At 38.0% G+C, this 16,428-nt stretch overlaps 1 protein-coding gene across 1 annotated transcript in view; it reads left to right on the forward strand.

The window, feature by feature from the left end:
* The window catches only part of LOC141295430 (CDAN1-interacting nuclease 1-like), a 54,625-nt gene extending 39,088 nt beyond the window's left edge, over positions 1-15,537 (forward strand). The window contains exons 7-11 of the mRNA XM_073826631.1: positions 7,611-7,693; positions 8,798-8,847; positions 12,121-12,188; positions 14,984-15,049; positions 15,365-15,537. Coding sequence (XP_073682732.1) covers positions 7,611-7,693; positions 8,798-8,847; positions 12,121-12,188; positions 14,984-15,049; positions 15,365-15,537 — 440 coding nt within the window. The remainder of the gene's footprint in view (positions 1-7,610; positions 7,694-8,797; positions 8,848-12,120; positions 12,189-14,983; positions 15,050-15,364) is intronic.
* The last annotated feature ends 891 nt before the right edge of the window (positions 15,538-16,428 follow it).

A 16,428-nucleotide genomic window follows, 5' to 3' on the forward strand; every position in this document is an offset into this window, starting at 1 on the left:
AAAATTTGATAAACATAACTTTAAAAACACACAAAAAATAATATTTACGTTTTCTTTTTTTTTCTTTACTTTTTAAAATTAATAATTGATTTTAAGTTTTCAAACCTAAAATGCACTTGCTGGCTTTTGCATTTCACCCCAAAACAGCTGCATAGCTTAAATTTTAGCCTTCAGTTCGACTGCTAACCTTATACAGTATTACAGTTAATGGTGCACAAATAAGCGCTCTGAACTTATTTACCCAGTGCATTATTTTTTTCCGTGCACCTGTGCTCTACTTTTGTGCTTTCCCTGATAGTAACCCTGGTTGTCCATGCGGTTTCCATATCAGACAACAACTCAAAATAATACAAATGTTTTCTTAGAGGTTTAAAATGTGTGATAAAACATATATGAGCTGTTTAGAAGACGAACTGAATATTTAAAATTAAAGGACAGTGCTTTCATTAGTTTTCCTAGTGTGAGAAGAATGAATCCTGTGTTGATATTCTTTCATCTGAAGCGTTTTCCGGAGGCTCAAGCCTTTCTGTTCTCTGCGGCGTTAGCGTCACGTGACGCGCCAGCCGTCCCCAGTAGCCCAGCTCGGATTCAAATGAAAGTGACGTGTATTTTGACACGCCGTCTTCTCCTCCAATGACCCGTCTGTCCCGCGGCAGTCGACTCCTGCGCACATGGGCTCCACGCTTCAATTACTGAATCTCCCTGTGTGAATATTAGACTTTTGTAATGTGTTGCTTTCATCAAACAATGCCCGGGTAATTGTCTTTGCTGGCAATTAGCTAACAGGTTTGTCCGGCGCTATCGGCAAGCGCATCCATCATTCCCGCTCGCTCTGTGTTTCCAGCCGGCGCGCGGATCGATAGCCTCATATACGCCAGCCGCAGCCTCTCAGCCTCGCCCTCGCGCACCACCGTCTTTTATTTTCTTTCGTTCCTTTCTTCCCTGTTTGCATTTAAGAGACGCAGAAATTGTGCCTTTGGGACGGCTGAATATATATCCACTCACTTCAGCGGGATCAATAGAGAGTTTGAAATTGTTTCTGAAGTCTTTTCTCGGGTGAGCGTCGCGTCCGTGTTTTCCCCAGACCGTTGCAGCGGCGCGCGGCCCAGATGGATGCGCATGTAAATAAATCAATACGTTCAGGGCATTTTCAGCACATATCGAATATGATATCAACATCTATAATCCTTCCTCTCCTGCGGACGGCTGGGAGGGATCTTCTGAACGCTAGACTTTCCTAGAAAGCACGTCAGCTGGTCCTTTGACTCCAGTCTCTTTGGTGTTTTGTGGCTCAGGGCTCATGTTTAAATGAGGTGATTGTTACATTCTGCCTCTGTTTACGTTACCTTTTCATTTCTTTAAAAGCATTTGTTCCCGAAGATCCAGTGAATAATGCTTACCGCTTGTTCCTGCGCTGATGGTGTTGAGGTTGAGCATAGCTGTGAATGCTTGACAGAAGCAACAGACATTTTAATTCCACCTTTTTCAGCTTTTTCCGTTTTTCTATTTCTCTGCCACATTATGTGATATTATATGTGTTAACCACTGACCTGCCCATTTTGGACTTCACATGCACAGTACCATACTACTGATGAAAGTATGAGAAAAATAAAACTGCTAGTTATTATAAATAATGCATCAAAAGTTTTGGAAAGGAATATGATTATTTCAAATAACCCAATCCTATTCAATAATGTTGGGCATTACAGCTTACATTTGCACAAAAGGACACGGTTGTTCAAGTGAACGCGAGCGTGTTAGTCAACAACTTACAACATTCTACAACAATGGTGTACTCATTATAATATTATGAATATAATACACTGAAAAACTGTTTGGTCACCCACCTAAACTGTCCCATATGTGACCCTGGACCACAAAACCAGCCATATGGGTAGATTTTTTGATATTGAGATTTATACGTCATCCGAATCATCTGGAAATGAGCTTTCCTATTGTAGGATAGGACAATATTTGGCAGAGATACTGTACAACGATTCTCTAATCTGAGGGTGCAAAAAAAATACTGAGAAAACCGCCTTTAAAGTTCTTAGCAATGCATATTACTACTGATCAAAATTAGGTTTTGATATATTAACGGTAGGAAATTTACAAAATATTTTCATGGAACATGATCTTTACTTAATATCTCAATGATTTTTGGCATAAAAGAAAAATCGATAATTTTGACCCATACAGTGTATTTTTTGCTATTGCTACAAATGAGAATAGTAAATGAAATACACATGAGAATAATTAGGTATGCAGTATATAAAATAAATGTAATATTACAGTTTACAGGCATGTAGATTGGCACGCATGTCTTGTACACTGTATTTTTTTTATCAAAGTGATGATTCTGGGCATCAGTGCATGCTTTCAAAGACATAGTTTCACTTTAGTTCTCTGGTCTGAATGGCCTTACCAATCAGACATCAAGATACACTGCAAAAAAAACAGCAGCAAAACTGTGAAAAAAAAATACAGTAACAAAACAATGTTTTACAGATCTTGAATTTATAGTTTAAAAATGTATAGTCTTGAACTGCTAAAATGTTAATATACCAACCTAGTGAGAGACTAAAATCTGTTTTGCAACTTTATCTTACTCTGAAAAAAAAAATATTGGTGATAAAAAAGACACATGAGGAATCAAATTTCAACACACGTGGCTTTTCCACAAGCTGAGGTGAATGCTAACTAGTGTAATAAAAATACAGAACACCATCATAGTAACACACCACACTAATAACATTCAGTTAACAACATGAGATGGAACCTAAACGCTAGTATAAATAATAATTGATAAGAAAAACAACTTGCAGTTAAACAATTAACAGGTGCTTGCAGTCTTTCACCAATTGCAGTCATTTTTTACAATGTCCAAAATGCACCATAACAAATTGAAAAAAAAATAAATCCTGGTTTTCTTGATTGAGTATCACTGCCGGAGTACTCCTGCCCATCCCTACTACAGAGGCAGATCTCGACTCTGTGAAAGTAAGTGCATTGGGCGGATGAATCTGGCCTTTGAATACTGAGATGCAGGCTCTTCATTAGCAGCTGCAGGAGGCGGGTGAGGTAAGCAGTCGCCTTGACAAGTATACTAATTACTAGCGCGGAGCCGGAGCCGTGGAGCTCAGAGCCGGCCGAGCCGCAGCCCTGCTATCAGACGCAATCAGACGGAGGCAGATCAGTTCTGCCCCACTAACCCTGCGGGGAGCCCCAGCACATCAGCCCCGATCGCCAGCGCACCAGAGGCGGAGGAAATAAACACGAGCGCCGCCGCTCCCCAGTTCTCTGCGTGCCGACGAGAGGAGGATGGGTTTAAAGAAGTAAATATGAAAATCAAATGAGGGCTTTAGGCAGCCGCAGAGATTTGCAGAGCTGTCCTCTGGCGTCTAACGGCCTCATCCATCACGGCCCGCAAGTAGTCAATTCCTCTAGTATCTGTAAATGTTTTTAGATATTAGCCAATTTATATGCTCCCAGATTCATCATGGAAAATCAGCTTTAGCAGGGGCGCATTATCAGCCAGCGCCTCTCGCGCGCATCATGAAGTTTGATGTACGACGGCGTTTGCGAGGCGACGGCTTACGCCGAGGAGGAGGGGGGCGTCTTGATTATAAGCGTAAGAAGGCGGCTTTTTAATTAATAAACAAACTCCGGAGCTCATCAGCGTCAGAGGCGATAACGATTGTCATCCGTTATTTTTTTACGACGATCGACCCTCGACACGCGCTGCCTTCTAATGAGCTTCCGTCCGCTTTTTCTTTTGGAGTCTGATAATGGCCTGCTGGAGAGCGAGCGGAGGTTGCGTGGCTGTCCGCCGGCCCATTCGTCATTTCATCAGAGGTTGTTAAAGGTGGCTGTGTTTTTGGTAAACAGCGCTTCCCTGCTCCTGAATAACTCCAGGCGGAGGACGTCTTTCCTCTTTAATATTTCCCTCCTCAGATAAGGACGCCTCAGTCGGGAATTTATGTCGACACGGGACAATTACATTAAATTCGTGGTGTGTTTACAGTGTCGTGTGGCGCGGGCGTATGCGGAGGCGTTTTTAATAAATGTATGGCGATGCCTGTGGCTGTGATGCGCGCGCATCTTCGGCTCTGTCGTTATTTACTGCGCCGTTTGCGCGCTGCGGATCCGCCGCTGCAAATGGCATTACGGCCCGTGATGAATGAGCGTTAGAGTAAACTCATTTTAAAAGCGGCCTGATTTATTAGCTCTCTGGCCTCCATTTTCATCAGGTCAGTGCTTGGCTGAAACCCCACAATGTCAGTCGCAAGGTCACCCTCCTTTTACGATTCTTCTTAACCCCATCGCTCAGGAGATGGAGGAAAAGGCCCTGGGACGGTCGGACGGTCGGCCATTCGAGGCAGGTGGTGTTGTGTGATGTGTGAAATGCGACGGTGGTCAACCTCCAATTACGAGTCCTGGTAAGACAAGGCCTTTAATGGCTGCTGCTTGCCTTCGGGGAGCTCTATTACACACTGCTGTTTTGCAGGACCAGCATCAAATCTATAAAAGTACCATTAAGAGGAAAAAATCAATCAAAATGCCATTAAAGTGGAATAAGTTGCCAATATTGCTGATGTGGTTGCGGCTTCTTTGATTTTCCCTCAGATTATTAGGCGCAGCGGCGTAGTGACTTTGTTAAGGGAAACGAGTGTTGTTGGGGAGTAATATGTCTCCCGGCTTCATAAAGTTTGCGGCCTCATATTTCCCGCTTTATTGATTATCCATTATCATTTGTCATGAGGTGTCCTAACTCAAGGGGAAATATAGCTCTCTTCATTGCCGAGCGGAGCGCCGGAGCAGCGTATGGATCTGCGTGTGAAGGTAGCAATCTCGGAGAAAAATGAGCTGAAAAACAAGGCGCCGCCGGTGCACAGGACTGCTGACTTGGCTTTGTTCTCTCTTGCTCACGTCCTCTTTCAGCGGGAGGATGAAAAAGATAACGCCCGTCGTTTGTTCTTCTCTCGCGCTAGGGTTTTGACGTTGCGACAAGGAGAGAAAGAGACCTCGGAGATGCAACCAAGAGGGAGGATTGTGTGTTTGTGTGCGGCTGGATACCGATGACAGGACTGTGTAATGAGAGCCTAAAGAGCTCACGTCTCAGGGTTGGCGTCCATTGGGTTGGAGCCTTCGTCTTGTGGTCTCAATCTCAAGGAAGTACGGAGCCTTCATCCTCAGAGAAAACAGCTAAAAGAACAAAGGTGTCCAATAAAGGTTCTTTATTGGCATTTGTGTAAACAAAAAAAGGGTTCTAAAGATAAGATGGTGTATTTGGGAAACTGGTTTTGTTAAAGTATTTTTGTTTCTGGTTTGGTTACGCAAATGGCAAAGAACTTCCGCACCTCGTGGCATTTAAACTCTTAAAAATAAAATTTCTTTATTAAAATTGATCATTCCATGAAGAACCTTCAACACCCATGGAATCTTTCTATAGGTTCTCTATAGAGGAATAATGTTCTTTAGATTATTAAAATGTTCTTTACACTAAAAAAGTGGTTCTTTTGAGAACTAAACACTTGAAGGTTATTTGGTAGACCAAACATGGTTCTTTTCTATGGCATTGCTGTTGAAACTCTTTTTATAACCTTTAATTTTTAAGAGTGTATAATTAAATATTGGCGATATATTCAGAATTCATGGCCATCTCTGACTGGCTTTCATTGGAGAAATATGCTTATTGGAAACATGCTAACCAGCCAAACCTTGAGCCTTTATACTCAGAGAAAACGGCTAAAAGAACAAAGGTGTCCAATAAAGCTTCTTTATTGGCTTTCATGTTAACAAAAAAGGGTTCTTGAGATAGGATAGTGTTTGGGAAACTGGTTTTGTTTAAAAAACATAGAGTTCTCCTTAAGTTTATTTGGTTATGCTAATGGCAAAGAACTTTCACATCTTAGCTTTAAACACTCTTAAAAATAAAGCTTCTTTATTAAAATTGATCGTTCCATTGGATCTTTCTATAGGTTCTCTATAAATAAATAATGTTCTTTAAAAAAGTGGTTCTTTTGAGAACAAAACACTTGAAGGTTATTTGGTAGACCAAACATGGTTCGTCTATGGCATTGCTGTTGAAACACTTTTTAGAACATTTATTTTTAAGAGTGTATAATTAAATTTTGGTGATTTTATTCAGAATTCATGGCCATCTCTAAATGGCTTTCATTGGAGAAATATGCTTATTAGAAACATGCCAAACATTGAGCCTTGAGAAACATTGAGAGAAACCAGCTAAAAGAACAAAGGTGTCCAATAAAGGTTGTTTATTGGCATTTGTGTTAACAAAAAAATGGTTCTTGATATAGGATAGTGTGTTTGGGTAACTGGTTTTGTTTGAAAACATTAAGTACTTATGCATTTTTTTTTTTTGATACACTAATAGTACAGAACTTTCACACCTCATGGCTTTTAAACACTCTCAAAAATAAATGTTATTTGTAATTTGATTTGGTTCCAAATTTTCTAGTAAATTCCAGAAATATCCAGGATTTTTTGGAAAGTTTTTCAGAAATTTACTGGAAATGTTCCACCCCTTTGAAGGGCCACCCATGGAATCTTTCCATTCCACAAAACATTCTCTATGTGAAAGTGGAAGAAGGTTTCTTGGATTATTTATTTATTAGATAATTTTCTTCACTCTAGTAGGAAAAAATTGTTCTTTTGAGAACTAATCTTTTAAAGGTTATTTGGTAGACCAAACATGGTTCTTCTATGGCATTGCTGTTGAAACACCTTTTAGAACCTTTATTTTTAAAAGTATATAATAAAATATTGGTGATTATATTCAGAATACATGGCTATTTTTGACTGGCTTTCATTGGAGGACTATGCTTTTTAGAAATATGCTAACCAAACCTTGACTACCTTCATATAAAAAATATAAGCTCTGGGTCTGGGTCTGGGTTTATGGTCTCCACGCTCCAGTTTCCAGTGTTTTAATGACCTCAACCACAGATTGCAGCAGCTGCAGAACTACTGCACAAAGTATTTTAAACAAATGTGCCAACATTTCTCTATATAGGCAGTTAATTAGAATAGCCAACCTCATTTTTGGACTGAGTGTGCTGATCGGGGTCTGGTCTTGTCTCTGGTAGGGTTCTGGTCTAGTTGGAGATGTAGAAGTTGGCCAATAATAATGGAGGTCATTTACACGCAGGAGTTTTAAAGCAACAATTGCATGGATCACAAAAAATGGTCTTGGAAATCAAAAAGATGACTGTTTATGGCACACACTTTGATGAGCATTATAGGCAAAGTGTAACATATCATTTATTTCACATCACTGTCTATTTGAACTGAACTAGGCCTATTTTCCTATAGTGACGCAGTCGCTCTCATATGGATATATCATTAGAATGACACACAATGATTCAAACCATTAAATCTGAATATGTTTGAAAATGATGGATTTTGTGTTGGAGTAATAGGGAATCAATCCAAGGGCTTGTGGGCTGATTTATAATGTTAGTACAGCATGAATGTAGTGAGAAGGTGTAAGAGCTGCGTGTTCATTGATACCTGCACAGATGAACTCTGGACTTTGATCTGGAAATGTCTAATGCATGTGTTTCTGCTCGCTCTTCTCTCTCCATCAGCAGCTTCCAGACACGTCCTCAACAACATGCTGCGCGAGCCGTATTTAATTCCGGACCTGCTGTTAGCGAAGCACGTCGAGCAGGTACCAGCACTGAACTAACATCATTTGTTTCTTCCATTGAACACAAACTAAGATCTTTAGCAGAATCTGTTAAAGGAGTAGTTCACTTCCAGAACAAAATTGTACAGATAATGTACTCAACCCCTTGTCATCCAAGACGTTCATGTCTTTCTTTCTTCAGTCTTAAGGAAATTGTTTTTTTGAGTAACATTTCAGGATTTCTCTATACTGCCCTACAAAGGCAAAGTGCAGTAACTACGCCAACACTGAAACTGAGAAAAATGCCTTTAAAGTTTTTACACCATATATGCTATTAGTTTGGATTGGGTAATTACTGCGATTTTGATTTCTCTGAAACGGGACAAAATTGAACCAGGAGACTTTGCCACAAGACAAAACAGTTGTCACAAAGCCCATTTTAAATTTTAACTCAATTTGGACCAAATGTGTAGTTACTGTGCTTTGCCTTTGGAGGGCAGTATAAATGATGGACTTCTATGGTGCCCGTAGAAGTTTGAACTTCCAAAATGCAGCTCTAAAGGGCTCTAAACGATCCCAGCTGAGGAAAAAAGTGTCTTATCTAGCAAAACGATCGGTTATATTCTAAGAAAAAATTACAATTGATATATTTTTTAACCTCAAATGCTCATCTTGTCTAGCTCTGTGTGTAGAGATTAAAAAGTATATAAATTATAAATGGTTTTAGAAAATAACTGATTGTTTCGCTAGATAAGACACCTCTTCCTCGGCTGGGATCAATTAGAGCTCTTTGAAGCTGCATTTAAACTGCATTTTGGAAGTTCAAACTCAGGGCACCATAGAAGTCCACTATATGGAGAGAAATCCTGAAATGTTTTCCTCAGAAAATATGATTTTTTTACGACTGAAGAAAGAAAGACATGAACATCTTGGATAACAAGGGGGTGAGTACAATATCTGTACATTTTTGTTCTGAAAGTAAATTACTCCTTTAATTTCTAAAATGTTCTCTTGTGAATCCATCTCTAGTCTGAATAATCTGCTGATACGGTGGCGTGTGGTCATGCAGCAGTGCATGATGGGTGTTTGTAATGGATGCTGAGGGCCCGTCCCCTCCTGACTGTAATATTTCTTCCCTCTTTTCAGTGCACAGTAAATGACTGCTGTTATGGACCGCTGGTCGACTGCATCAAACAGTATCCTTCCCATAAAACTTTAAGCCTGAAATTGACGAGGCGCTATTCACAGGGACGAGATGTGCCGAGCTTCACCTGACATAAAAGTTACGCTCGAGGAGGTGTGTGTGTGTGTGTGTGTGTGTGTGTGTGTGTGTGTGATCTATATGAAGAACCTTCTTTCGCCACAAAGAACCTTTTGTGAAACAGAAAGGTTCTTCAGATGTTAAAGATTCTTTATGGAACCATTTAGACAAAAAAACATGGCATCGTTTCAATTTATCATCGTAAGGAATATTTCCTATTTATTTCCCTTTCAGCATGTTCTATTCAGTAAATCTCACAGAATCCTGATGATTTCAGCACTTCGATTTATTTTTATTTTTGGCTTTTTGATATTATATTAGCACAACACTTCTCTTGTGTTTTTTGTCCGACCTAATCCTTTGTAATCTAAACAGCTAATATTGGCCGTTTTGGCTTCAAGTAAGATTTCTTTGCGCAGTGTCCGATGTTTAATAAGCAGCCTCATCTGAAATCCTGTACTATTTCAATAAGATTAATTTATATAGAATTTATGGTCACATATTAGGTGGCCTTAACTACTATGTACTTACATCAGAAAATAAGTACAATGTGTACTTATTGTGCATAATGTTTGTAAAAACAAACGTGTACACATATATGTACACAATAAGTGTATTGTATCAAATGATCGATTTGTGTATAGTACATAGCAGTTAAGGACACCTAATATAAAGTGGGACCTCTTTTTTCAGTTTTTAATTTAAATGTTAATTAAATAATTAATTAAAGTTAAATACATCATCCATAATGACTGTGACTTTCTGTAACACCCAGTAGACTACTTTTTTTTTTTTTTTTGCTAAAAAATTAAACCATTTATTGAACACACACACAATCTTACAAAAAAAATGGTTGTTGTTTTTTTTGGTTTTTTTAATAATTTTGATCCATCAAGCTATTATAGCACATAGAGTGAGATTATAGAAGAGAAAACAGCTTGGTTTTATTCAGAGACCCAAACTGGAATAAAAATAAATAAATAAATTTGAAAAATGTTAAAAAAAAAAAAAAAAAAAACAGATGTTTATAACAGTACAGCAGATACTGACATAAAATGATGTAAATAGCAGGTGTGACTCTATATCTCCAATAATGTGTCTTAGTAAGATGGGATTGAAATGATCCAAACATATAATGCAATGCAATCCAATGATGATTGAGAGATGAACAAAAGAACATTCCTCAAAATATGTGAGATGTTTTGGAGGCTTGGGAAGATCATTCCTCCACTGAGGAACAGTGAAAGCAAAGCTTCTGGAAACAAATGTTTCTCCAAATGTCCTGATGATCAGATTTGAGACAAAAAAATGATTGATGGAAAATCAAGTAAAGTCAAGCTGCTTCAGTCCAGTTTGGGAATATGGAATATGACTACAGTTATTCTGACATTTACTTGATAAAAATGAGTCAAGATTTGACAGCAAAAACACACACGAAGCACCAGCTAAAGGAGGACGTTTGTACAATTACTCTAAAAGACCTTTTACTGGATAAACAACTCTAAACTATCAATCAGACGACAGAAGGCATGGAGTAGATTGAGTGTGGAACAGATTTAACAGCCAAGTTTGATCATGCTGATCATTTAGAGATCTTAGAAATGTGTTTCAAATGTGATACAGTTGCTTTATAAGTTTTGTAAGAGACACCGAAATCAGGTTTGTGCTGTTGTAGATCACATATGCCTCTCGACCTATCTCTCTCTCTCTCTCTCTCTGTGTGTGTGTGTGTGTGTGTGTGTGTGTGTGTGTGTGTGTGTGTGTAGTCGGGGGTGAAGGGTCACAGTGTTTCTCTGTCTGTGGTCACTCATCCTCATCCCTCCACTCTTTCTCTGTTTCTGCAGCTCTTTTCACGCGTCAGCATTCATTCACCCTCTACATCTGCTCCGGTTCATCATGTCGCCCTCCAGAACCGCCCCGTGACACACAGACACCCATCAAACCATGAGCACAGCCGGCGATACGCCCTACAAACACAACTCTTCAGCACTGTATCGTCCTAATGTTTAGGCTGAATGTGTTATATACGCTATTATACTATGGGGCTGTTGAATGCTTGAATCTGATTGGCTGACGAACATTCTAAGGTGTGCATTATTTTCAGGGAAACGCATTGCAAATAAAGTTCCAGGCAGGTCTTAACCGCGTTACATGTTCATATCACTTCACCACACGATTTCAGAGATATCAAAGGTCCTTACAGCCTAAAACAGCAAAGTAACCAATACCCACAACAACACTGGCCAAACAAATAAATCCAGTAAACAAGAGGATAAAAACGACTGATTCCCAGATAGCACACGTACGTCTACAAGATGTCTGTTAAAGATTTCTTGATCTGGAATCTGCTGTGTACAAACATCTGACAGACGTCTATAAGATGTCAGTTTTACATACATTCTAAATCATAAACATCTTAAAGACATCTAACAGACGTCTTTATGACATCTGAATCGTCCAATAGATGTATTGCAAATGAACGTCTCTGAGATGTACGTGTGCTATCAGGGTTATTTCCATTTTATTTGCAGCAAAATTATGCTTTATTATGTATGCACATACTATATTTCACACATACAGTTGGCATACATATTAACATGCACGCTAATGTTATTAGTGCTACTCTGATGATTAACACCTTAAAAACGACATATTTCTCACAAGTGAGGTAACAACAGCGCTGTTCCTGAAGAAAATAAAGTTAAACTTAAAGTTTCACTATTAACATTGTGTCCTAACTACTTTTTGCCCCTGCAAAATCCTTTAATGCACTGCAAACCGTTGATTATCCCTTACAAATTCAATGGCCCGTCGTCAGTTTTTCCTTGACAAAAACACCTTGAAACACAGAGACCATAGCAACACCCTGGCAACCATTTGGAACATCCTAGCAACACCCTAGCAACCACTCAGAGCACCCTATCACTGTAATGTTGAGCTAAGCACAGATGCCCGTGTTGAGTGTTTCGGTCTGATGTTACATTCTCTCCTGATATTGCAACAAACACGCATTCCTCTGCTGTTGCCACAGCAACCTCGCTCAGCTGTCTCAGTGTTTCCATGGCAACCATGCACAGGTAACACTTAGAAGCGGGCTTGTGAAAGTTGACCATCCCTCTTCTCATTTTCACACCATTATTCCCCTGAGCACACAAACTAAAGTTTGGTGGAGTTGGTTTGCAGTTTGTCCTTAACCGTGTTCCCACAGTGCCATCGGTCTGGAGCACGAAGACATGCTACGAGACAAACTTAGAGAGAGGAACCTGTCCTTTTTAGGTAAGCCTCCGTCCTCTCACAAGTAAATAATGGTAATCTTGTTTTTTTTTCCTCTATAAGTGAAATTGATCAAGTTTATAAGTAACTGCAAAATCAGCATTCTCAAACTGAGGTCAACTGAAACTGCATCTGTTACCCATTTTGGCATCATTTTTTGTTTGTTGTATTAAATTTGTTCTGACTCATTTTTATGTATATTAGCCATTCTACAGAATTGGTCCAAAGCCAGAGTCAGAAACGTCTTAAATGTCTTTTTCCAAAAATGTATGCAAGTTGTATAATATCCAATACACATTTCTAGTAATTGTGCAGTTAATTCTCATATTGTATTTTCAGGAAGTTTTAGAATATTTTTGCCCTTCCTAAATTTGCCTCTATCGAAACACAGTGATATATAAATTATTTGGAACAATTATATTGACCTATTAAGATTTTGCTTAAATCTGCATTGTATTTTTTATTTATTTATTTATTTATTTATTGTGATTTATTAAACATTTTTCCAAGATAAATTAATAACAGGTACCTTTTTAACAAAATTTTAAAGTGTGATATTGGAGCTGTGTTGTTTTTTTTTTTTTAATCCAATCTTACTTTACAAAAGGCACTGATTTCAAACTGATTTCAAACTGATTTCCTTAGAATCCAAAAACTATCATAACATCTTACTTGATTTTTTTTTTTTGGACAAAACATTCCAGCACATTTTCTGTATTGATAGTAATGTTTCAGTAGCAACCACATCACATTACTGAATTGTAACCCATGTACTAAAACATATTAAAATACTTATTTAGTACTAGTACTAAAATTGTGTCTATTTCTCCCAAATATGAGGACTGTGTATTTTAATTTTGTCACTACCAAAACAATAATGATATGTTTTGGTCGTGACTGTTTCAATAGTGACAAATTTATGGAATAACACCCAAAAAATCACTTCTGAAACTCCAAATGTTTCGTTAGTGGCCCTTGTTTTGTTTTGTTTTTTGTTTTTTTGTTTTTTTGCATATAATTTCATAATTTACAAAGAAAATATAATTTTTTTTTTTAAACCTAACTTTATAAAATAATCATAAATATACTTTTAATAAAACAGCAATGGAAAAAAAATACAGAAATTGTTTTAATAACAGTTTCTTAAATTGAAATGCATGGGTTAGTGTTCGAGACAGCCACCTCCCAATCGAAAGTACCCACTAAATGATGATTTCATATATATTAAGCTGATATTTTAAATATTTTGTGGGTTTTAATAGATAATTGGATCTTACTAAACATCTAAGATTTGATTACTTAAATGTTCTTAAATGTGTTTTTTGGTTGTGCGACAGCAGTTTGCACCAGTTTTGTAGAATGTCCCAAATACTGTACACTATAATGTCTGCTGTGTTTTATTGAGTTTATTACCCTTTAATGACTCATGATTTTGAAGTTTAGTTGGTGTGGTGTGTTTCTTGAGCATCGGTGGTCAGCATCACCCGGCAGTAAAGGCTGAGGTGTGAAATGAGTGAGTTCTGACCCGACCGAGGGCGTTTGGGCTCGTGGGTCACAGCGGCCTGATAAATGGGTTGGAGATGAGCTCTGCAGCAGCTGAGACAGCTCATTAATTCTAATCAAAGGTGATGTACAAAGATGATCTGCCCCGCGTGACCATGTCAACAGACCCGACACAAAGCCCTCGCCCCTCACGCCCCCCTCACGCCCTACAGCGGTTCAGCCTGACTGGACGCGGAGAGGTCGAATGACCCGCTCGTGTGATTTAATGGAGAAATCAGGTGTTTCACCAGGACTCAAGGACAATGGCTGAGGTTGCTCTAGCGCTGATATAATACACCGACCTCTCACCCTCCATCAGCACAGATACTGAAGAGACGTTTGTGCAGCGCCAGCAAACACTGCAGAGATCCTCTGTCTGCCAAAGCCGTCTGTGTCTTTACTCTCTTCAGACCACTTGGCTTTAGTTGCACTGAGCGAGGCACACATGAGCCTTCACTGGATACCTGCTGCTTGGTTTTAAAGGGATAGAATCAGAGAGTATCAGTTTCACCAAATACATTTTATAAAACATACGGTCACTTTCAGAGCTAAAAACATCCCTCCCAGTTAAAAAACAGCAATTACTAAAACTAAACTGCACAGAAATGACACATTCTGGACATCTGTGAACAAAGTCAATCTACTACAGTGTAATGCATCATTTCCCTTGAATAGGGTACAAACTACTGATGAACATGATAATAACCTTGTTTAATCCTGAATTTTTCCCAGACATGAAACTATTCGAATCATGTGTCATTACTAACCCTTTGAAATAATCAACAATTATTTAGAATTTTTGTGTGAAAATTGTGTTTTATAGTCGGTCACAATTGTGAGTGGTGGGATAATGCGTATAAAATAAACGTATTTCTGCAGTCATAAAAATGGTTGTATATCTTAGCCCAGCTATTTGAAACTCTTTGATCGTGTTCTAGGCTTACTAATATGCATTAAAAACCCTTATACAACATTGAAAGGAATACTGAGATAAAAGACTAAAAATAATCATCAACGCATTTCAAAATTGTTACTTTATTGTAACATATATCATCAAATTGTTATATTAGTGCTACCAGTATTGCAACATTAACAATATTGATGTTGCAACAACATTGTAACTTATTTGTAACATTTGAACTTTTTATTTAGTGCAATATTTTATCATTGCAACATTTTAGTGTGGTTTGTTGTAAATGAACCTTTGTGCAAAAACAAAGATTGTTAAACAGCCCTTTAATGTGTTTTCCACACAGATGAGAACCAGCTCCGTGCTAAGGGCTACGACAAAACCCCTGACATCATTCTGGAGGTGCCCATAGGTGAGATCTGTTCATCTAGCTTTATTTACTTACTGATTAGAAAAAAAAGATGATTCTAAACCAATAACCCGGTCAGTCCACAGTGACAAGCAATTGGCTGATATCATTAACTCTAAATTTGATTAGACTTTTGTTCACAGATGTCGTTTCAAATTAGTTTTGCATGAAAATAATCTGACATTTTACATACAAAACAAAGCGGACTAAAAATGGCATGTTTTTGTCCTGCAGTGGTAGACTAATCTCACTCGCTTTCTGTTTAAACACTGCTAGTTTGTAGTAAACCTACTTTACTAACTCTGTGTTGTTCCGCAGCTGTTGATGGTCATATAGTTCACTGGATTGAGAGCAAAGCTTCATTTGGAGACGACCACAGCCATCACACTTACCTGAACGAGCAGTTCTGGAGCTATTGCAACAGGTCAGACCACAAAACCCAATCAGACATGATCACTACACATCAACAACAGCACCAGAACATGAGCTGATCACCAGAGAAAATACTTTCCTTCTCTCACATTGATTGTTAATTTGAAAAAACCACAATATTCATTCTACATCATCATGATCTCACTGTACAGCAAAAAGGTTATCATACACTAAAACTGAAGGTTAAAACATGATTTAAGGCGAGACACTGCAGGTGAATAGGGTGAAATTAACTAATAATAACTGCCTGTATTACCCAGTTGATTGATTACATTGATGCCTGCAAACTTTTTTGTATTACAAGTTTTCTAAAATGTTAGTTTAAATATGCAAATGAGACATTATTTACTGAAATATGCGTTAATTTGCATACATTCCTAGTACAAAAGTCTAATCACTGGATGAAAATTCTTGTTAATTTTTTTTTTTGACAAATTAGAGTCAAATGTTTTTACAGAGAGGATTTTGGGTATCTCATTTTTGTCACTCCATAGTTCAGAAAATACTTAGACAATTTTTGTATGTAATTTAAAATTTAAAATGTTGTATATAATCAAGCTAATTATATATGAACAAATCCCTCTGTAAAAAACCTTCAGAATATAGACAGGAATAAAAATGTAAAGTGTGGTGTGTGTAAGTGCTGCTGAAGTGGAGATGTATGGCTCAGTGTAGGAGAAAAAAACTCATGGCCTTTAAAAATATGGATTGTAATTGAAATCTATTGACACAAATAGACAAAGAGCTATAAAAGAAACACTTAATGTTGTCTTTTGGATGTTTTCTTTCCACTAGTCTGAAAAAACACTTTATGAAAAAACAAAAACCCAAAATCTCAAACTTGACAGGTGCATGAAAAAACTGTTTTGTCTGCAGTGTCTCCCCTTAACACTTGTGAACTGAGGTAATATAATACAAAGGATAAATATTAAACATGAAAACAAAAGCAT

This window comes from Garra rufa, chromosome 21 (assembly GCF_049309525.1).
Source record: "Garra rufa chromosome 21, GarRuf1.0, whole genome shotgun sequence".
NCBI lineage: Eukaryota > Metazoa > Chordata > Actinopteri > Cypriniformes > Cyprinidae > Garra > Garra rufa.